This window comes from Alexandromys fortis, unplaced genomic scaffold, assembly GCF_014885135.2.
Source record: "Alexandromys fortis isolate MF-2015 unplaced genomic scaffold, M_Fortis_MF-2015_v1.1 scaffold_116, whole genome shotgun sequence".
NCBI classification, from domain to species: domain Eukaryota; kingdom Metazoa; phylum Chordata; class Mammalia; order Rodentia; family Cricetidae; genus Alexandromys; species Alexandromys fortis.
The window spans coordinates 3,544,462-3,567,892 of NW_026067998.1; the positions used below are offsets into that span (position 1 = coordinate 3,544,462).

At 44.9% G+C, this 23,431-nt stretch overlaps 1 protein-coding gene across 2 annotated transcripts in view; it reads left to right on the plus strand.

The window, feature by feature from the left end:
* Nek10 (NIMA related kinase 10) overlaps positions 1 to 23,431 on the plus strand; it is a 167,890-nt gene that overhangs the window by 37,857 nt on the left and 106,602 nt on the right. For both annotated transcript variants that reach the window (XM_050160509.1, XM_050160508.1), the window contains exons 11-22: positions 702 to 788; positions 2,368 to 2,592; positions 5,306 to 5,445; positions 6,896 to 6,957; positions 8,948 to 9,025; positions 12,041 to 12,105; positions 13,375 to 13,477; positions 13,570 to 13,698; positions 14,806 to 14,943; positions 15,726 to 15,771; positions 17,553 to 17,674; positions 17,795 to 17,897. In XM_050160509.1, the coding sequence (XP_050016466.1) occupies positions 702 to 788; positions 2,368 to 2,592; positions 5,306 to 5,445; positions 6,896 to 6,957; positions 8,948 to 9,025; positions 12,041 to 12,105; positions 13,375 to 13,477; positions 13,570 to 13,698; positions 14,806 to 14,943; positions 15,726 to 15,771; positions 17,553 to 17,674; positions 17,795 to 17,897 (1,298 nt within the window). The remainder of the gene's footprint in view (positions 1 to 701; positions 789 to 2,367; positions 2,593 to 5,305; positions 5,446 to 6,895; positions 6,958 to 8,947; positions 9,026 to 12,040; positions 12,106 to 13,374; positions 13,478 to 13,569; positions 13,699 to 14,805; positions 14,944 to 15,725; positions 15,772 to 17,552; positions 17,675 to 17,794; positions 17,898 to 23,431) is intronic.

Below are 23,431 nucleotides of genomic sequence, written 5' to 3' on the forward strand. Positions count from 1 at the left end.
CCATCTGCTGTTTGAGGGGACATGGTTGATGGCTGCCCTTCCTTTGGCCTTTAGAATAACCATATTCCTATGCCAGTTCAATCTCCCAGACCTTTCTTTTTCTCACCTCTACATCCCCTGTCATATATAGGACATTTTCAATGATAAAATTTGGTTTTGAAAACCTATCCTTCCACGGTGTCATTATTTTAAATGAAAGAGCTGTAAATGTACTTTTTTTTTGCCATTATGTTTTGGGGGACAGTCTACAAATCCTTGTTTCTCTGCGCTCTCAATCTCGCAACTCCTCACAAAGTATCTAAGTTACTTTTCTATGGCTGCGATAGAAGAAATAATTGATCTGGGCCTCCCAGTTTCAGAGGGTGCACCCGTGACCATTATGGCAGGGGGCATGGCAGCAGGCAGGCAGGTGTGGTGCTGGAGCAGTAAGCAAGAGCTTGTTTGTGTCTTGAGACACAACCATGGGGCAGAGAGAGTTAAGTGAGGATTGCCTGAAACCTTAAAAGCAGCCCCCAGTGACAAGCAGCATCTCCTAATCTTTCCCAAACAGCTCCAGCAATTGTTCAAACCTATGTGCCTGGAAAGGGGGAGGGGGGCATTCTCGAAGCACCACACAAACTAACCTGACCACCAGGATGGGCAAATGTGGCTGTAGTAGAATAAATACGTTTTAGTAACTACTAATAATCTTGCATTTGTAGTCCAGAGTGCAGGGAGAAGATCAGTGAACTCAACATAGTAGAAAATCTCTTGATGATTCTGCATGAATATGACTTACTCTCCAAAAGGTAGGGTCTCATCCTCACGAAAATTCTTCCGCAATGGAACTTGGAACTTGTAGTAATTTAAATCTGTGGTCTCCGGCCATGGTCACTCAAAATTGGCTCCAGAATGATGTTGCAGATTCATTCTCTCTCTCTCTCTCTTTCCTTCTCCCTTTCCCTCTCCCCCCTTCTCTCTTAAAAGCTTTTTTATTTGTGGTAAAAATCATTTTTATTTGTCATCTATATTATTAATTGAATATTGTGAATCATCTTGGAAGTTCTTTTTTGTTTAAGACAAAAAGAAGACGCCAGGAGGAAGGAATGTAGAATCTAATCTTATTATTTTGTGATTGCATCATTATTAATTTTGTGGTTGCGTTTGTCTAAATAAAAACTTTCAGGGAAGGAACTTTAGGTTTCTCTCTCTCTTTAGTGATTTTAGATTAATGTGTGGAATAAGCAAAGTGGCTAAAAGCAGCTGTGTTTAAGGCGAGGGAGATGCGATGCTGACCGAGGGCCAGGCAGGAGAGGGATGCAGCCCAGACTGAGATGCTCTTAGAATAAAGAGAGAATGTTTCTCGCAGAGAGTTTGAGAATCTGAAGCGTGGTGCTCACCAAAGAAGATGCTTTTTTTGTTGTTGTTGTTTGAGATGGATTGATAAGCAGCCCTCCCTGGGCTGGACTTGTTCTTACCATGATCCTTGTCTGTCTCTTTAAGTGCTGGGATTACAGGCTTGACCCGCCACTCTTCATAGAACGTGTGTTCTTAACATCAGAGCTGGGGGCGGGGGGCGGGGCAGAAAAGGCTCCAGAGGGAGAGGAGCATGGAGAAGTCCTCCTGGAGCGGAATTGCAGAGCAGTGTGGGAATGTGAACCCTGGTGGGTGTTTCGGAGAAAGAGGGCACAAGCAAACACTCTCTCCAGAATGGGACAGACATGGAACTAGCCTTCAGAAAGTGAGCTTCATTAGGAGAGAGAGGGCTGCATAACCACTAGCCATGGTCTGGCTTTGAGGATGAAGAACATTAAAGGGGGCAGTACATCATACCAGACAGAGGCAGTATGACGTCGTGAGGTGGGACAGCATTGTAGGCATTATCAGCTTAAAGTGTAGGAGAGGTTACCACCATGGATGCATGGTGTATGAGTGGGGGTAAAAGGGGAGAGAGAGAGAGAGAGAGAGAGAGAGAGAGAGAGAGAGAGAGAGAGAGAGAGAGAGAGAGAGAGAGGGAGAAGGAGGAGGAGGAGGAGGAGGATCCTTGCCTTTACAACTTACCCCCAGGGTATAGGGAGCTTGTCTGTAGCTAAAGGCAGTTAGAGGATATAAAATCACTGTTAGGACATGAGGATAGTAGGACATACGGACACAAGCAGCAGGGAGCTGGTCAAGACAGATCATAGGGAAGGTGGATCAGCTCTTAAAGTGGCAGGCCACGATCTAACAGAGAGGCGATTGGTAGAGGGTCCTCACTCACAGGCAAAGCTCACAGAGTGGAAGAACAGTGGCTCCAGTAATAGACTCTGTGCCCCTGTGGAGGTTCTAGTCACACGAAGCCACGGCTGCAGGACTGGTGTCCTTCTTCCCCTTCCCCCATCACACCAGGCTGACGGCGGAGCTCCTGCGCCTACTCTGTGCCGAGCCCCAGGTGAAGGAGCAGGTGAAGCTGTACGAGGGCATCCCCATCCTACTCAGTCTGCTCCACTCGGACCACCTCAAGCTGCTGTGGAGCGTCGTCTGGATTCTGGTGCAGGTGTGTGAGGACCCGGAGACCAGCGTGGAAATCCGGATCTGGGGTGGCATCAAGCAGCTCCTTCACATTTTACGAGGGTAAGAGGGGGCGCTTGGAACTTATGGATTAGTGGAGTAGCCGAGCAGCTCTTTGCTTGTTTGTTCTGTTGTGTTTTGAGACACAGTGTAGGCCTGACTGCCCTGGTACTCACAATGTAGACCAGGCTGGCCTTGAGATCTCACAGAGATCTACCTGCCTCTGCCTTCCAAGTGCTGGGACAAAAGGTGTGTGCTTCCTGTCTTAGTCAGTGCTCTGTTGCTGTGAAGAGACGCCACGGCCGTGGCAACTCTTATAAAGGAAAACATTTCATTGTGGCTGGTTTACAGCTCAGAAGTTTAGTCCATTATCATCATGGCGGGAAGCATGGTGGCGCACAGACAGACATGGTGCTCGAGAAGTAACCGAGAATTCTACATCTGGATCAACAGACAGCAGGGAGATAGAGATAGAGATAGATAGATAGATAGATAGATAGATAGATAGATAGATAGATAGATGGATAGATAGAGAAAGACAGACAGACAGACAGACAGACACACACACAGAGACAGAGAGGGCCTGACTGGCCTGAGCATTTGAAACTCCAAAGTCTAGGCCCAGTGACATACTTCCCTGACAAGGTCACACCCTACTCCAACAAGGCCACATGTCCTAAGTCTTTCAAATAAGCCTTTCACTCCCTATGAGCCGGTGGGATCCATTTTCATTCAAACCACCCCACCTCCACACCTGCTTTCTAGTAGCTTCTATGCCATAAGCATACAAAGGGATGGTTTGCTAAAATTGCTTGAAATTGAAATTGCTTGGGTGTATATTACATTGTAACCATATTTTATGAATTAAATAGCTTAAAGTATTGAGTAGCAATACTCAATCATCATCTTTGGGAATATTCTCTTACTTAATATTATTATAAAGCATAATTAAGCCTCAAGTGTGCCAAGCCAGAGGCACAGGTAGATATTTCACTCAAAAGAGATGAGCTTATGATCCCTGGTCCATCAATAGAGCTTACTCTGTGCTTGTTCTACGGCAGAGTGACTTATCCATTTTAACATTGCCAGAGATTATCAAGTCGGTGTGACTAAGTCTGTGCATACTATTCCTTTATGGATTTTCTCCGTGGGAAAATTTCAGAGCATTAGAAGAGACTGCAGTGATATGGGCAATAAGCTTCATTTTAATGATTTCTGTCAGTGTGAAAACAAAGGAAAAGTATATAGCCCGCTGGCAAGCTCCTGGCTTTTATAAAAGCCTCAATTATTTGGATGTATAGATTATAAATATTTTACCAGTCCTATGACATAATAGGACTTGGTCAGAAATATTGCAGAGTTGTTTTGTTTGTGCTTGTAGGGTGAAGATGATGGATGTAGTTATCCTTCAATAGTTGGTATTTTCTTAATGACGACTGGAATTCTGTAATAGTCAAGTATTATTTAGAGTTAATTACAACACAAGACACTTTTCTCTCATTAGCTCAAGTCATAGATTTTATATCATTGATAGATAAGAATTCTTTTATGCCTAGAGACTCATGTTCCAACCCCATCCACGTACGGTGTTAGACAACTTTCCCTGAGAAGGTGATACATGTCAACTATTATTGAATATTTAAAGTAGCTAAGGTGATTTGGAAGGGGCTTATTCCCAGCTGGATAAGTACAATCTGCTTGGGCCTATGCCTGCTACCAGTACCTATGCCAGGTACCTGGCGACCTGGGCAGGTGCCAGAGAAGGAGCTGCCGGGTGCTGGCAGCGCTGGTGTTGAGAGGCTGCTACAGGGTGGTTTTCAGGAAACCCATTTAGGCCTGTACACGTGCAGCCTCCAAAAGCATCCACATTCCTCTCAGGCACAGTGATCACCACAGAGAGTGCCCAGATAGTTATGTCCACTGATAAAAGCCTTGAAGGAACTGCTCCTTGCCCCGGCTCGTGACAGAAAGAACAGAATGACCCAGATAGCACAGAGGGAGGACAGGGAGATTCCATTTGTGTTATGTGTGGGAACGTAAAGACCCAAACGGCTGATGTCATGAGAAATAAATAAATGAAATAACCATACAAACCAAGGAGAACAAAACAGATAACAGACAGAGAGTCTATGGTGGGAAGCTGTGCACCCAGGACATGGCAGACCCACTGCACAGCAAGGATTTGTGAGCTGGGATTGAAGATGGGTAATGGATCTGTAGAACAGAGGAAGTCAGACAGACAAGATATGAAATGAGGGGGATGATGAGCATGGCCCTGCAGACCGACCCAAAAACCAGAGCAGCCCCGGAAGTAGCCCAACAGAGCGCAAGCTTTAAGAAGATGTTCTCAGCCAGAGGAAAGAGGAAAGAGAACAGAGAGAAATGGCTGATAAGGCCAGGTGAAGTCAGGGCTTCAAGCTGCGTTCATGGAGACTCCTGTAGAGTCAAAGAGGAAACACTTTGAAGATGCAGCAGAATCGGTTTTCACTAAGAGGAATTCAGAGGGACCCTGGCTGAGACTGCAATGCCCGGAGTCGGGGAGTGCCGGGGAAGGTTGGGCAGGGTCTCTCATCTCATACTCACGGTCCACCAGGCTCGGTTTTAGCTGAATTTGCAGATGAAGCCATTAGGGACACAGAAAACCTCGCGACCTGATTTCTATTGATTTAGTTGTTTGTTTATTATAGAGAATACAGGCCCGTTATGAGATTTACATCCTGTTTGCGGCCCAGAAGAAGGTGGCTAAATGGCCCAGGGAGTAACTTTCCTTTTACAGAGACAGGAATTTTGTTTCTGATCGGTCCTCCATCGGAAGCCTATCCAGTGCAAATGCTGCAGGGCGGATCCAGCAGCTGCATTTATCCGAAGACTTAAGCCCTGGGGAAATACAGGAGAATACTGTCTCTCTCCAAGCAGGTATCTGCCGCACACGACTGGGTTTTGCTGCTTAATACTGCCTTCTCTATCATGCTGTTGTTCCTTGTTATAACATGAGTACGGTGGTGTCGGGTGCACACAATCTGCAGGATTCCAGATGTGGAGCAGTGACTCCGCACGGATGCCAGCACCTTCTTGGTGCTGGTGTTGGGCTGGCAGGTTAACGATACGGCAGATGAGATTGCTGGGCTAAAGCACACAGCTTGGTCTGAGCAGAACCACGCTTCCTACGGTTTCCGTGATCTTAGAATATCTTATTTAATGCAAGCATCCCACTCCCAAGGGGCTGGGGAGTCTTCCTCCTCAGACCAGTCCCATGGAGAAGAGAGAGATGACAACTGCCTGGGTTTCCAAAGGAACGAGAAAGCTAAGCGGGATAAGCCTTTTCCTGGTGGACCTCTCTCCAGCTTGCACCTGTCAGGGTGTTTGGGTTTAATAGAGCAGCCATATAGTGTAGGTGCTTCAGGTCGGTCTTGACCCTGGAGCAGCCCAGAAAGGAAAAAGGAGTCCTGGAAGCCAGCAGAACTTGGGGAGACTCTGAGGCGAGGACCATGTGGGGCAGAGGACAGGAGTTGAAAGGCAATGGGCACAAGACAGACTTGCTTTATTCATAGCTGTTTCCTACTGGAGAACCAAAGAGATTTTTACCAGAGACACATGAAGGCAGAGAACTAGGTTTTCCTTCACTGTGAAGTCTGCGTGCACTAAGAAAGGCCCCTAGCTCTTCACAGGCTGTGCTGGCCTACCTGTTTAAAGGTTCCCCGGAGACCGTGCTAACTTGTCTCAGAGCTCCCGGTAGTCTGGGTATTCTCAGAGTGCTACAGTTGGTCGTGATCACAGTGGGATTATGGGGCTTGCCAGTGCCTAGAGAGGGACATAAGAGGCTTGGGGGCTAGAATGCCCCAGGTGTTCTGTTTGGTGGGGTACCTAGGGTGCATATAGATAGTCTTCCAGAGCTGTATGCATCATATGGGCTTACTGGACATCATCCCTTTCACATCTAAGTGAGAAAGATATGTAGTTTGGGAATTTCCTTCACCCAGGTGGATGGCCTATGTCCTTAGCCATGTCTCACAAGACCCCAGGCTTCAGTGTTGCCCATATGAAATATTGTTGCAAGGTGTATATGGTGATGTGTGGAAGTCTTCAGCGTAAGGTGTGTAGCTCCATAGGAGGAACTGTGTCTCTATTTACAATGCAAACAGAGGCAGCTGGGGGGGGGGGAACACAAAGGGCACGACTCCCAGCACGTGATGATTAGCGGTCTGCCACCTTCTCTGAAACCGTAGAACGTACTCTGATCACCAGGGTTTGAGGACTGTACCGAAAGTCACGATTCATGTGCACACCAGTTTATTGTATTCCTGGTAAATGCTGGGCACACGCTGGCTCCTAGAGAGTCTGACGGGTTTGATTGCTTTCCTCCCAGCCTGCTGTGCTGCCCTCACTGAGCTGGCTCTCAACGACACCAATGCCCACCAAGTGGTTCAGGTAAGAGCACCACCGCTAAGGTCCCTCGGGCTTCAGCTTGTATTCCAGCATATTGGTCTGAGGACCCATCCTGTAATTTAAGAAATATTTAATGTTTCTTATTTCACCGAAAGAATCCAGTTTATATTTTCATCTTCAGTTAATTCAATTGAATTTCGCTCTTAAAACACCAACCAAAAGCAGCTTCAGAGAGGCAAGGGTCTATTTTACATACACTTGTTACAGTCCATCGCTGGGGAAATCAGGCAGGAGCTTAAGGCAGGGACCTAGAGCCAAGAAAGAAAAACAGAAGCCATGGAAGAGTTCTGCGTACTGGCTTGCTCCCTTTGGTGCGTGTTCAGCCTTCTTCCTTATACAACCCAGTACCCACTACCCTGGGGTGACAACGCCCACAGTGAGCTGGACCTTCCTAAATCAGTTAACAAGCAAGATCATGTACCACACACACGCCCATGCTAGCCCAATTGAGGTAATCCCTTCACTGAGACTCCCCCAGGTAACTCTGGGCTCTGTTAAGTTGATAGCCGAAGCTCAATACAACTTAGAAAGGACAGATGCTGGTAACGTCCCTGCCTGTCTTGCAGCCACTCCGTTTGGGTTCTTGCAGGGTTTTACAGAGGAGGAGACTAATAGCTGTGATGTCGTCTTGGGCATGTGTGGTGCAGTGGGGATGGCCTAAGTCCATAGGCACCACAGCAGGTGGGGAAGTGGTGGGAAGAACAGCCAGGTTGGGCACAGGTCCGGCCTTCATGACTTTCTGGGTTCACTCCCAGAAGAAAAAAAAATTGACCTCTCATAAGTATATGCATGAATAAAACAGAATTATAAAATAATCTACAGGGCAGTTATAGCTATAATGGTCAGATTTATGGAGCTGGATAAGATGCCATGCATTCATAGCTGACAGAAAGCCAAAACTGGTCCAGTGCTGTTTCCACAATTAACTTGATTTCTTTAACGTTTGTCCTTTTCTGTTCTTTTTCCTTTTCTTAAAAACACTTATTTTAGAATAGTTAATCTCTGTGTATTCTCTAATTATCAAAAACGGAAAGGTAGAAAGAATCTATGTTTTATAGTTTGAATTTGGTATTTGTGGAATGTCTATGTACCTGTGTTTTCATGTGTCTGTTCATTCATGTGTGTGGGTGTGCATGCATGTGTATGGGTGTGCGTGCATGTGTGTGTGGAGGCCAGAGGTGACATTCATTGGGAGAGGTCCACTTCTTTTAAAATCGAGATTAAAAAAAAATGATTCTCACATGTGTGTATCTGCCTGTGGGTTTGTGCACATAAGAATGTAGGTTTCTGCAGAGTCCAGAAGGGGGCACTGGATCTCCTGCAGTTGGAGTTACAGGCAGCTGAGAGTCACCAACTTTGGTGCCAGGGACCTAACTCCAGTCCTCTGCAGGAGCAGTGTGTGCTTTCAATTGCCAAACTGTCTTTCCATCACCCAGCCTTGTTTCTGAGACAGGCATTTCATGGGCACAGGGCTCACTGATTCAGCTAGATTGGCTGGCCAATGGTCTGCAGGGAGCCCCCGTCTCTCCCTTTTCAGCACTGGGATTACAAGTGAGCCACCTCACCCAGCTTATTAATATTTTTTTTAACTTCAGTTCTTAGAACTGAACACATGCTGGGCAGCAAGCTCATCACGAACAGCACCATCGCTCCAGCCCTTAGGTTTGAGCATAAGATGTTTGGATTCCTTTATTCTGTCCCTTCATGTTCTCCCACTCTTTGCTTTTATGATATTTAAATAATTTTAAATTTATGTAGTTTATTATATAATAGTATTATATAATTCTGCCTTGAAAAAAATTAAGCTTGTTTTTAGTCTTTGGCATTTAAAAGTATCACATTGACAGTTTTAATATCGTCCTTACTATCTATTTACATTGTTGGAAGGCTTTGGTCGTGCTCCTGAATGCTTGTCTCTCTGGGTAGTATCGCTACTGCTAGTCACTGACACATGACTTCTTGGTTTTTCCAGGAAAATGGAGTATATACAATCGCGAAATTAATTTTACCAAATAAACAAAAGAATGCTGCACAAACAAATCTCCTACAGGTAACAAGCCTGTCTCTTGCTCCTTGTCTCAAGGTGTTGGAGTCTGGGGGGTCACGTAAGATGATGTGTACTTTTTAGGATTGTTTAGGTGAGCATGGGGCCCTGTGCAGATGGGAAGGGAGTGTGCTTAGTTAGTGATGGAGTTGGTATGACAATCAGTGATTCCAAATAGCATGGAAGAGCCAGAAACAGCTCCCTGTGTGAGACTTATGGGGCTGAGCCAATGGCTTCTTTGTTCATTGGTTGGTTGTACTTTTAAAAGGTATTTTGTTATGCATCAGAATATAACAACAATGTAAAAATGGCTGTCATCTTTAAACATGAACCATAGTCACCAACATTTTGTCTTTGAAAAGGAATCCCCAGAAATGGACTTTGGTGGATGAGAAGGTATTTAAAAGGGGACAAGGAACTCCTGGGCACTACTGCCCCAGGATGGCAGGAATTTCCACGGCAGTGGTATCAGCAGGCGAGAAGTGGAGAATTTAAAGGATGCTTGGGAATGGGGCGGGGGGTGCTGAGTGGCTTGGGTTGTGTGTCTTGTCACAGTGTCAAAGGCAGAAACTAGGCCCACTTATATAGAATCCTTTGTACTTCTCTGGGGAGCGAGCATTAGGGATTGTGTTCCCAGTGACCCTAGAAGGACAAGATTCACTAAGTCATTTACAAAAGGGAGTAAAACTGCTCTGAAGGTCAGCGTTTGAAGGGATGGGTATGGTTAGCCTTGTTTAGACCAGTGTTTGAGGGGATGGGTATGATTAACGCTGCACATAGGCATCAAGACATCGTATGCTTCCCCATAACCTGTCGGGGACCAGCCCTGATAAAAATGCCACTTACTAGGGTAGGGGCATGGGGATTGGAAAATAAGTAAAGAGAACCAAGACACGAGTGAAAATAATAAAACAGAAAACAGGATAGAATCAGGAGGGAGTTGCAGTAAATACTGAAATTCCTGTGTTCAATTTTCCATACGCTTTTACACCCCAATACACAGGGGGAAGCAGAGTAAAACCTGCTTTAACATGATGCACAGGGCAACCAGAACAGTGACCTGCTTCAACACTTTGAGCCATCAAGCAATTAATCCGTGAAAAAGCATTCTGTTGTTTATGCAGCGAACCCACCCTGTACCAAGTATCCTGAAGGCAGCTACTCCCAAGGTCAAACCTCCTATATCAAAAGAAGGAGCAGAAGCATGTTGGAATATTCTGACCATTGCTTAGGGTGGAGAGGATCTACCTGTATGGGCCATCTTAATGTCAAAAACCACACCCCAGGTCAGGATTGTAGCCACACTTGTCAACAACTTTAAATAAGCCAAAACTCTCTGATCTCGAGACAAGGTGGAAATAGGCTCACATTTTTTGGGCCTCCACAATCACCGTGTACGCTTTCCATGTTCTATGTATGTGTTCAAAAGGAAGGTCATTCTAAAAAGGCCTTAAATCTTGTCATCTAGCATAATGGCCAAAGTCTCAGAGTTTCTTGGTGCTACTTTGTGCAGCCAGGTGGGGGTTTTGGAGAGCTACTGTGAGCACATAGGAAAGCTGGACTTTCTCTAGTGCAATCAGACGCACAGCGCTGCCCTGGACAGCACAGCCAGCCAGAACTGTCATGAGCATGAGCTTTGCTAAGCCAAGAGAGGTTTTAAAGCTCCAACTAGAAGGGGTTCCATGTTCTCTTCTCCACTGTCTCCCCAGGCTTCTTCACACCCCTTTGTTCTCTGTCAGACTCTGGGCAGCTTTGTTTGGACCTTCTATGTGCAGATCATCAATTTTATGAAATGATCCCAGGTTTCCAGAGGACCAGAATCACTCTGCTGGTGTCTGGGTCACAAGTGAACCTGCTCACTGCTCTCTGCCCCCTCCCCCGTCTTCCCTGCCATCCTAGTCAAAGGTTTCTCTTGCTGAGGCAAAACACCATTTCCCAAAGCAAAACGGGTCAGCATCAAATGTGCCAGCAACCTGGAAACAAGAGCAGACGCAGAGGCCACGGAGGGGTACTGCATATTGGTTTGCTCTACATGGCCTGCCTTCTTATAGAACCCAAGATCGCCAGCCCAGGGATGGCTTCACCCACAATGGGGCCCTCCCCATCAGTCACTAAGGAAGGGAATGCCCTACAGCTGGATCTTATGGAGGCATTTTCTCAACTGAGGTTCCCTTCTTTCAGATGATTTTAGTTTTTGTCAAGTTGACATAAAACTAGCCACCTCCCCCCATTTCTTCTCCCCCTTGTGTCCTCTCCCCCATTGCTTTTCTTTTCGATCCCTTCCCCCTCTTACTTTCTCCCCTGTAGACTATCAGAAGCTAATTTTTTATATATGAAAATATATAGCTGCATTTATTTATTTTTGTGTGATTCTGTGTGTAGGCAGTCATGCCATGGAACATGTTTGGGTGTCTGAGAGCAGTCTGTTAGTTCTCCCCTTCCACCATGTGGGTCCTGGGGGTCAAACCCAGGTCCTTAGGTTTGACAGCAAATGCTTTTACCCACTGAACCATCTTGCTGGTCCCAGGAAATTCTTTTTCTCAGTTAAAGTACGCAGGTCTCTTTGCAAGCCTTTTTAATGATTGGCTGTCCATTGTTCTATTTGGAGAATGGTTAGGACCTTTTTATTCAGGAGACCAATCTGTCACGCTTGACTCCAGTGTGCCTGTTACTGTTTCCCCGTGTGGTGTTTTCCAGTGGTTAGAAACTGTATGAATAGAGAACGTGAACCCTGAATTCCTGGAAGTCTCTGGTTGTGTGGCTTCCTAGGCAGAGGAATGTCTTTTCTTATACCGCTGTTCATTTTGTACATTCTAGAAAGGAGTCAGCGGCCAGTATGGAGTAAGCAGGGCCACATCTCCAGCCCTGTAGATGGGAGAGGGACGTGGGAGTTGCTGCTACTCTTGGCTTAGGTCCGCCACCCACAGGGAGGCCTCTGCGATGGCTGCTCCTGGTAATTCTGCACTGAAAAGGTTTTAATTTGTTGTGCTGCCCCTAAGAGCCATCTCTTTCGTTTCCTAGTGTTATGCCTTCAGAGCCCTGAGGTTTCTCTTCAGTATGGAAAGGAACCGGCCACTCTTTAAAAGGTATGAGTGTGAACTAAAACGGGTGATTGCCACACTAAAGTTCTTGCTAGGCCAACCTGACTTCGCATTCTTGACTAGAGGCTGTGCGAAGACACTGGCTCAATGCAAGCCTTGCCTCACCAGACTTCTTAGACTCCACAGATTGAACAGCTCTTGCAGTCACCTCACAGGCCATGTGACAGCTGACTGCATCGGTACAGCTCCTCACAAACCATGGAACTGCCGAGGCCCTGGCCTGAACTAAGGATATTAGCATCTTGAGTGGATAGAATCAAAACACATACTTGTTTTTCACTACTCAGAAATTCCATAGTTAGTCTGGTCATTTCCTCTTACCAACCAAGGGTTTGTTTAAGGCACCCTTGGTAGGTTGGGAACCAGGACCAGGCCAGAGGGGAGTTGGTGAGTATGGTGGAGAAACAGGCCTTAGGAAGCAGACATGTTGCACACATAGGGCACACATACCCTTTGGACAAAATCCACCTCTGCAATCTTACCAAAATATTATTGATGAGGGAAGACTGGATGTCAAATCAAATCCTTTGTTGAGAGGTGCGGTCCACTTTCTATTGTTGCTTTATTTTCCTATGGCATCTGGATTTAAGGGAACAGAAAGGAAAACTATTTATTATAAACTTTCACTTCATAGCCCATAGCCATCTGTTTTAATGAACTCAAACATTTTAAGAGGGCTTGGAAGCCAGCACTTTGAAAATGCATAATCCTCTCCATTGTTCTTCAACTTCCAGCATTATATTTTCACAAAACATTTCAAAATTAAAAGTATATTTCCATCCTGGGGTTAAGTTTAGAACTGTAACAAATGACTCCATGTAAGTGCTGAGTACTTCATGAACACCCAACAAATATCCTCTTTGAGTATGCTTTGTGTCTGTACCCCCAGATAGATTACAAACAAGGCCATATAGTATAATCTGTTTCCACTACATTGTCTTTTATCGCCATAGAAACAATGTGCAGTCCGCCCCACCCGGGCTCTAAGTGTGAAGTCCAGTGCAGTAACCAAGCACCAGGCTGTTCGGTGGGCCTTTAGAACATTGCTCTTCCTCTTCGCTTACCCTGTGGGGAATACAGCTACAGTGGAAATTTCCATGATAAGCCAGCACGTACTATTTCTGTCCTCTGCTGATAACCTAATGAAGTTAGGTTCGTGGGTAGGGTTAGTTGGTGAACGAGCTGCATCCAAAGGGCAGCAACGGCTCCCTGTTCCCGAGCTCCACATTAACTGTGTGTGTTTTTTTTCTGTAGACTTTTCCCCACTGACCTGTTTGAGATCTTCATTGACATAGGCCATTACGTCCGCGATATCAGTGCCTATGAGGACTTAGTGTCACAGCTGAATTTACTGTTGGTAAGACTTGAGGTTTAAACGTTTGTGCGGGCTGCTCTGTGCACGGTCAGGATGAAATAACAGCAGCCCGTTTCCCTTTATGACGTGGTTAGGAGGATGAACTGAAGCAGATTGCCGAGAATATTGAAAGCATCAATCAGAAGAAGGCGCCGCTGAAGTACATAGGCGACTATGCCGTGCTGGACCATCTTGGAAGTGGAGCTTTTGGCTGTGTTTACAAGGTGACTCCACTCAGGAAAAGGGTTCTCATATTCCAAAACAAACTAGAAAACACACTTGGAGGTCCATACTTGTTTTTATTGGAGTCCTTGTCATTGAAAACTGGAGAATAAATGGAGATAAAAATGAGAATGGTTGTTTTGGTGCCACAGGGCGTGGTCATGTTGTGGTGTTGCCTTGGTTCCCAGCTGTAGTAACAAGGGCTGACACAGGGCGTCTTCCACCCGTCGCAGGGAAATTGTCGAAATAGCTTGTCCCAGTGCATGATAGAGTTTATAAATTTCCTCCAGCGTTTCTGCTCCTTCACAGTGAAATCCTTCTGAGTCCTGCAGGGGGCGCCAAACCAGAAGCTAACAAGACTGAGCTCAGTCCAGTGTAAATGCAGTAGAGTCCTGCAGGGGACGCCAAACCAGAAGCTAACCGGACAGCTCAGCCCTGTGGTCCTCCACGTTCCTAATGCTGACTCTTCAGTGCAGTTCCTCATGTTGTGGTGGCCCTGCCTTAGTTAGGATTTTTATTGCTGTAAAGAGACACCATGATCATGGCAACTCTTATAAAGAAAAAAAAAAACATTTAATTGGAGCGGGGGCTTACATTTTCAGAGGTTTAGTCCTCTATCCTCATGGTGGTACCTGTGATGTGCAGGCAGACATGGTGCTGGAGAAGGAGCTGAGAGCCTTACATCAGCAGGCAACAGGAAGTGGTCTGACCTAGATGTAGCTTGAGCCTAGGAGACCTCAAAGCCTGCCCCCACAGTGACACACTTTCTCTAATAGGGCCATATCTACTTCAACAAGGCAATACCTCCTAATAGTGCCACTCCCCAAACCACCATAACCCCCAACCATAAATTTATCTCATTGCTACTTAATATCTACAATTCCTCTACTGTTAGATTACTGAATGGTAATGTAAATATGGGACATGCAGGATATCTGAAAACCACCCCCGGGACAGGGTCGTTCCGCTGAGAACTGGTGGGCTAGAGTCTCATGCTCTGGCTCGGCTAACCATGTGATTCTGTTATTCTAGTTAATCCGTCTTTGTCTTAACCCTCAGTTCTCATCAGGGTATTTAACTAAACAATTTTTTTCTTTTCCTTATTTTAGGTTAGGAAACGTAGTGGTCAAAACCTTTTAGCAATGAAGGAGGTCAATTTACATAACCCAGCATTCGGGAAGGATAAGAAAGACCGAGACAGCAGTGTGAAGAACATTGTCTCTGAATTAACAATAATTAAGGAGCAGGTAAATATCTGCCTTATTTCTGAGATGCCTCTGACATAAATGTCATCGAGGCTAAGCTCCTGTGCTGTTCTTACCCACGCTGTTCATAAACAAGTCCAGTGTGAAATGCTGGACATTGGTGCAGTGATATTTTTACCAGTGTTTTTCTTGAAGCTTGTTATTGAGCCATGGAAACTCTTCTGGGAGTTTATAGCTGCCTTGGATGCAAAGCAGTTGAGCTTCCAGCCCAGAACACACCATGCATGAGAAGCCCTTCTGTCTTCATCACGATCATGTTCAGTGCTTAGCTGCCGGTTACTGCATAGGAACGGGAGAAAGAGTCCCCAGCCTCAGTGTTTGGTTACCAAGTTACTGCACAGGAATACAAGAAAGACCCCCCCCCCCCCAGCTTTAGTCGAGTAAAGCCAAACTGCTGACACCCCTAGTCTGACTTATTAAATCTAGAATGTGGGTTTTGATTCCTTTCCCTTTTCTTGACCAGCCTTGTGTAATGGAGTCTAGGCTACTCTGATGCTTGCTGTGCAGCCAAGGTGATCTTGATCCTTCCTTCTGAATCTCTACTCTAAGTTAGAAAGTGGAATAATATCTAGCCTCATTGACAAAGGCATAAAGGACATCAAAATATTCATTAATTTAAAAGCAGCACAGTTTTAAGTCATTACAATCCCAAAATATTAGCTTACAGTCGGAGACGTCACTGCAATCTACAGACTCTAAGTGGTCATGGAGAAAGCTTGGGGTTGGAAACAGTCTGATAATGTTTGCTATCTTTTTTCTTACAGCTTTATCATCCCAACATTGTGCGTTACTATAAAACATTTTTGGAAAGTAAGTATGAATTGCGTTTCTAATTAATAAAACATATCTTTGTTATTTATATTATATTGTCAGAAGTAAGCTCATTCAGCTCTTTCTTTTTTCCTTTTTTTGAGACAGGGTTTCTCTGTGTAGCCCTGGCTGTCCTAAAACTCACTCTGTTGACCAGGCTGGCCTTGAATTCTCAGAGATCCGCCTGCCTCTGCCTCCTGAGTGCTGGGATTAAAAGCTTGCATCACCACTACCTGGCCCAGGTGATCGTTGTACTTTCATTCTTAACAGACATCCCTTTGTCAGGCAGTGAAATGATCTCATAAGTGCTGATCTGAAAATAGTTAAAATATTTTGTTCCCCGCCATAGAGAAGCACGGTGTAAACAAACCAAAATAATTAAATGATTGTACAAGAAATGAGCTGGAGATGATCAAGAAAAAAAAGGGACCCAGACGATGATGGTTTTGGCAATCTCTCGGTAGCCCCTGTAGCTAGTGTTATTTTCCACCCCCAAATAAAATGGAGTGAACTTCTCCTTCCAGATTTGTTTCAGTAGGTGCCACTAGGTGGCGACAGAGTCCTGGCTGCGCCCACAAGCTGGGAGGCCTGTTTCCTGCCAGTGGGATGGAGAACACAGTCAAAACTTTTAGAAAAGACAAACCCAGTCACTTGTTTACAAGTGAAGTCAGTCTTCAAACATCTGTAGCATAAAATCCCGAAGTATTCACACATCAAGGACGACTGCCGGCCCCACGGGCAGTGGCTGCTGGGGCTCACTCCCTGCTGATAGGCACAGTTCTAAGGTGGACAGTGGTGCTGCGCATCTTAAACCCCAGGACCCCTGAGGCAGAGCAGGCAGATCTGTGTGAGTCTGAGGTCAGCCTGGGCTACCCAGAGACATTCTGCCCCGCCTCCATCCAAAAAAAAGTGATAAAAAAAATCTTCTGTGTGCTGGGCGTTTGCTATGGTTTTACACATTTCTTGGCATCGTGAAACTTCGGAACTAGAAATGTCTGCAAGAGAGACATCAGATAGCAGGAGTTAGTCGTGTTGTGCCTTCCCGTGCAGACCAGCAGGAAGAGTGGTGTGTTTCCGTGCTACGGCACGAGAGTAGAGAAAGAAGTCAGCTGTGGGGCGGTACAGCAGGTGTCTGTCCTTTGCAGACAAACTCTATATGTGTGTATTGCGTGCACATCCAACAGCCTGAAAAGGCACATGTCTCATGTCGTTGTTAGTAGTTCAAACTGGTTTTAGATGAAGGTAAGCAAAACAGCAGTAGCAGCAGCAGCAGCAGCAAGCTGAGCAGCATTTGCTAACAAAATCTTTGTGAACCGTGAAACTGAATCAGGGTCTGGGTCTCTCTGCTCAAAAGTGGCCTAATAATGGTTTCTGCTATGGTCAGTTGTGTTGTTGCGACGTCATGGTGTGACCCTAGGGTAAGTTTTTATGTGACTGTAAGAAATACAATTTCCTATGCAGTTTTCTGAATGTCTTATTTGATCTGAGGTACTAAGAGGCCTGGCCTGTGACTTGGGACAGTTGGCTCATTGTCTTTGGCACCTCCTAGCCATTCCTCATGATCACACTTGCCATTGTAAACTTAAGTTGGGAAAGTCTAGAGCCAGAAGAAGTTGCTGCTGGGCTGTGATGACCCCAAGACCTACTCTGCTCTACCAGAGCAGATCCTACCGCTAACTCTCTACACACTCTTGGGAAACCTCGGGGTCCTAATTTGTGAAGCCTTCCCAGGGTTCCGCATTCCCTTCAAGTCACTGTGGCCCTTTTATGCTTTTGCACAGATGACAGACTGTATATCGTCATGGAGCTTATAGAAGGAGCCCCACTGGGAGAGCACTTTAGCTCTCTGAAGGAAAAACGGCAGCACTTCACCGAAGAAAGACTGTGGAGAATATTTATACAGGTACACCCCGGCCCCCCATTGAAATTCTCATCACGTAGCCAAGTCCCGAGCTGCCTTAGAGATGCACCATGGTCTGTGTATACAGTGGGGAATCAAATTTGCCTTCATTCTTATTTCAAGCTGTGCTTAGCTCTTCGGTACCTACACAAGGAGAAGAGGATTGTCCACCGGGATCTGACGCCAAACAACATTATGTTGGGCGATAAGGACAAGGTGACAGTTAGTAAGTATAAACTTCTTAAATGTTTTAACCGAGAGATTTCTGAGTAGTAGTTCAGAATAGAATCTTATTTCAGAGCGGGTCTGTATGGTCCGTAGAACTTTGGCGTAGATGGAAAAGGTCTTACAGAATTGTCCAGTGGAGTAGACACTGGCCAACTGGCCCTTTGGGGCAAGTGGAATGTGGTCTGTGTGACTAAGAATGGCCTTTTAGATCTTGTTAAATTTTGACCTGCATGTAGGGGTCCACACCAGTAAATCAGCCGTTGGAAGTTGGAGGCAGATGGAACTAGGGCTCAAGGCCAGCTTAAGTTGCATAAGAAGTTTGAGGTTAGCCTATGCCACATAGGCTATCAAAAAGGCAAGAACAAAACAGAGACAAATGCTTTTGTTAGATTGTAATTACTTTCCACATCCAAGAGAGAATAGTCTTGGATAGCGGCGATGCGGTTCTAAATGGCTGGTTGGCTCCTAAGAGAGAAGGCAGTACTCTGAGGATGCTCCCTGTTTCGTTCCTCAGCTAACGCCTCCTGAGGTTTTCCTTTCTAGCCCATAAAGAGAAGCTCTGATAATAACACATCAAGCACATTGCGTTGGATCGTTCCTTTCACGGTCTGTCTTGCAGACGACAGCCTTACAGGGCCACAAAATTCATCCGTTTGCCTATTTGCACGCCATTGTTTTTGATTTTGTTTTGTTTTGGGTGTTTTCATCTGTAGCAGACAAGACATAATAGTAGATCAAATTTCATTGATTAAGACAGGTCTTGGTGGTGCACACTTTTAATCCCAGCACTGGCGAGGTAGAAGCAGGTGGATGTCTTTGAATCCGAGGTCAACCAGGCCTATATAGTGAGATCCTGTCTTCAAAAAATAAACAAGTAAAAAAAAATAAATTAAAATTAAAAAAAATTTCCCCCTAAATTAGCAGGTCTATTTTTACCACTACATGTCCTAACTGTCCGTGGTCAGCTACTTTTTAGTTTAGGGTGATGTTACCTTTCTTACGTTTTTCTCTGAGCTCTTTGCTTCTCATTTTGAGTATTTGTGCTTCAGTAGCCACCAGGGGGAGGCACTGTTCCTATAGATTTGTAGTCTCCACAGGTTTTCTGAGATCTTTACAGCAAAAGAATGTTGGAGAACGCACTGCTAGAACCTGTAGGTTTATCTATGTATCCCTTCATGAGGATGCGGTGGGACACAGCAAGTTCTGCAGACATAGATGGTAAAGGAATGCATTTAAAAACCAAAGCAGGTTAGCCATTTGGTATCAGATAACCAATCAGACACTGCTCACTGGGAAGATCCTTTCTCCCTCCCTGAGAATTCCTTCAATGCCTGCAGTTCTTCCTGGGTTGAGGTCTCCCTTGGGCTCTCTCTGTTTGCTTTCGGTGTCTGTTGCTGTCTTTGTTCAGTCATGCTGGAGAGACTTTACGTGGGTAGCTTCTGGCAATCTTAGGGAACACAGTCTCACAGCAAAGTCCTCGATTCTCTGGCTTTCCCAAACCCTTCTGCCCCCTCTTCTACAATGACCCTTGACCTTAGGTGAAGGAGTTGTATTGTAGATGTATCTGTTGGGATTGAGTTTCACAACTCAGCGTTTTGATTGGTTGTGTTTTTCTGTAATGTTAGAAAATACAAGTGATGTTATCCAGTCTAAGCAGGTTGTGTGTGTGTATAAAATGTGTGTGTGTATAAAATGCATGTGTATAGTGTGTGTGTATAAAATGCATGTGTATAGTGTGTGTGTATAAAATGTGCGTGTATAGTGTGCATGTGTGTGTATAAAATGTGTGCATAGTGTGTGTTTATAGTGTGCACAAAATGTGTGTGTAGTGTATGTGTATAAAATGTGTGTGTATAGTGTGCGCGTGTGTAATAACATTTAATAAAAAAAGAGACCATGAATTTGAAAGAGAACAGGAGGGGTCTATGGAGGGAGGAAAGGGAAGAGGGAAATGTTGCAACTATAATCTCAAAAGATAAACAGAAATAAAAATAAAAGGAGTGTTGTTAGTGGTTTTCCTGGTTGGCACCACCCCCCAGTGTTTGCAGGCCACAGCCTAAGTGTTCCTGAGAGGAGGGGGCGGTCAGTGTTTCCTTGTTGTCAGAAGATAATAATTACTCCGGAGCCATTCCAAATGGACTCTTCCCAGACCCAGGCCCACCTGTACTCTTAAACCAGGACTGAAATGTCTTGATCAGTTTTCTTTTTAAATAGAACATACTGTTTTAATTTAAAAATTTAAAAACCAACTTAATGCAGAAACTCTTTAGATAAACATTCTGTGCAAAGTCACTTGGAAACATTTTCAAGCCAATGAATTATGAAATAAGAAGCCGAGAGATCAAACAATTGCGAATCTTCACTTTGGACAAATATTTGCTTAATCACTTGAAATCAATCATATTTTTTGCATAAACTTTTTATAAATCTGACTTACTTTTACTTAAGGTTTTTTTTATAATTTATTTCTACATGATTATCTCAATTTATTGGTTAATGGGTATTATTAATAATTGTGAGCTTGAATTGCAGAGCAAATTATGTGTGTACCAGAAAACCTTATTATATTCCTCTTACATGCTCATTCAGGAGGTATTTTTGCTAATAATCGTCTTTACACATTATTTTCTTACGAGAGTAGCTGTAATCATCTTTGGCTATATTTAAATATACTGAACTTAATTTCTACTGTAATAGTTCGCTTCATTTTTAGCTTAGTTTTTATATTTATATTTTATTTCATGGTAAGCATCGAAAGAGTTTGGAACCTAACATAGTGTCGTGATGTGTATGAAGTTACTTGATCCACCTGTCTCCAAGTTCTAGCTCTGTGTCTCCCGAAAGGGGTACTTTTAATTCCTTTATAAACTGATTTCCTGTGGTATTTGATTTTCATTGTGGTGGTTTATTTTCCTAGCCCATGCCAGCCCATCTGCCATCCTGCCGATACAGCTCGGGGTTAAACCAATACTCAGTGTTTGCAGTCTTGTCACCGTGCGGGTATTGCCCGTGCTAATCACCTTTCCTTCTCATAGACCTTTTTATTTTCCTTCGAGTTAATAGTTGCCTCCCTTTCTGCTTGTGTTTCTCATTTTCTGTGTGCCCAGTCTTTTCTGTTGTCAGGATTTGAAGCTTCATGTGCACGGTGTCCACAGGGGTTGATGAAAAACACTTCCAATTTCCTGTCCTGGACCCCCCACTCCTGTAGCTGCTGCAGCATAAATTGTACTTCACCTGGGGTCTGGTACACAGCCATTATCCTGGATCTTTCCCTTTGCTCCTGCTCTTCCCTCCTGCATCAGCCTCCTGAATACTGAGGCTCCCAGCGCGCACCTTCCTGATGTTGAAGGCATTTCTTCCTGGTTCTAGAGTTCTGCCTGGCTGTCAGGAGTTCCAGTACCAGTCTCACTTTTGTTGCCCAACTCAGGAGCTACACTATCTGGCTAGAAATTTCCAGGGTGTTTCTTTTGTCCTTGGTGCTGAGTAGGCATCTGAAACAAAGTGTGCTCTGCAGCATGGAGTCTAAAACCCGCTCCCTGGGACACGTTCTGCACTGTTCTCTGCCCTTTTTGCTGCTGTTTTTTTTCAGCTTCATTTTCTTTTTTAATTTATTTTTTTAAACTATCTTTTCTCATTTTGCAAACCAAATCCATTTCATACCCCCTCCCCTCCTCCTCCCTCCACCTTCTGCCCCTCCCCCCACTGCCACCTCACTCCCTCATCCACTTCTCAGGGAGGGTAAGGCTTCCCATGAGGGGTCAACAAGGTCTAGCACATTGTCTTGAGGCAGAACCAAGGCCCTCCCCACTATATCTAGACTGAGCAAGGTATCCCTCCAAAGAGAATGGGTTCCAAAAAGTTAGAACAAGCAATAGGATCAATCATGTTCTAACTGCCAGTGGCCCCTCAGTCTGCCCCAGCCACACAACTGTCACCCACATTCAGAGGGCCTAGTTTGGTCCTATGCTGGTTCCTTTGCTGTCAAGCCAGAGTTGGTGAGTTCCCATTAGCTCAGGTAAGCTGTTTCAGAGGGTGAACACATCATGGTTGTGACCTCTTTGCTTGTATTCTCCTTCCTCCCTCTCTTTGACTGGACTGTGGGAGCTCAACCTAATGCTCCGCTGTGGTTCTTTGCATCTGCTTCAATCAGTTGCTAGATGTTGGTTCTATGATGACATTTAAGATAATCAGCAATCTGAATAGAGGACAAGGCCAGTTTGGACCCCCCTCTCCACTATTGCTTAGGGTCTTAGCTGGGGTCATCCTTGTGGATTCCTGGGAATTTCTCTAGTGCTAGTTTCTTGCTAGCCCCATAATGACTCCCTCAATCAAGATATCTCTGTCCTTGTTCTCTGTCTCCGTCCTCTCCCATCTCAACCATCCCATTCCTTCTAGTTCTCCTCCCCCTCCCTTCTCCTTTCCTCCTCCCCCTCTGCCTCCATTTCTCCCCCACCCATCCCCATGCTCCCAGTTTTCACAGGAGATCTTGTCTATTTCCCCTTCCCAGGGTGATCTATGTATGTTTCTGTTAGGGTTCTCTTTGTTCTTAGCATCTCTGGAGTCGTGGAATATAGGCCCCTTTTCCTTTGCTTTACAGCTAGTATTCACCGACGAGTGAGTACATGCCATGCTCATCATTCTGGGTCTGGGTTACCTCACTCAGGATGTTTTTCTTTTCTAGTTTCATCCATTTGCATGCAAATTTCAAGATGTCATTGTTTTTACCCCTGAGTAAGTGCTCCATTGTGTATCCATTTTTCAGTTGAGGGGCATCTAGGTTGTTTCCAGGTTCTGGCTATTACAAATAATGCTGCTAAGAACATAGTTGAACAAATGTCTTTGTATTATGGTTGAGCATCCTTTGGATATATGCCCAAGAGTGGTATTACTGGGTCCTGAGGTATGTTGAGTCCCAGTTTTCTGAGAAACCGCCATACTGATTTCCAGAGTAGGTTGTACAAGTTTGCTTTCCCACCGGCAATGAAGGAGTGTTCTCCTTACTGCACATCCTCTCCAGCATAAGCTGTCATTGGTGTTTTTGATCTGAGCCATTCTGACAGGTATAAGATGATATCTCAGAGTCGTTTTGATTTGCATTTCCCTGATGGCTAAGAATGTTGAATGTTTCCTTAAGTGTCTTTCAGCCATTTGAAATTCTTCTGTTGAGAACTCTCTGTTTATATCTACACCCCCTTTTTAATTGAATTATTTGATATTTTGAAATCTATTTCTTGAGTTCTTTATATATTTTGGAGATTGGTTTTCTGTCTTGTGTGGGATTGTTAAAGATCTTTTCCCATTCAGGCTGCCTTGTTGTCTTATTGACTGTGTTCTTTGCGTTACAGAAGCTTCTTAGTTTCAGGAGGTCCCATTTATTTATTGTTGCTCTCAGTGTCTTTGGCCTTTAATCCCAGCACTCGGGAGGCAGAAGCAGACAGATCTTTGTGAGTTCGAGGCCAGCCTGGTCTACAAGAGCTAGTTCCAGGACAGGCTTCAAAGCTACAGAGAAACCCTGTCTCGAAAAACCAAAAA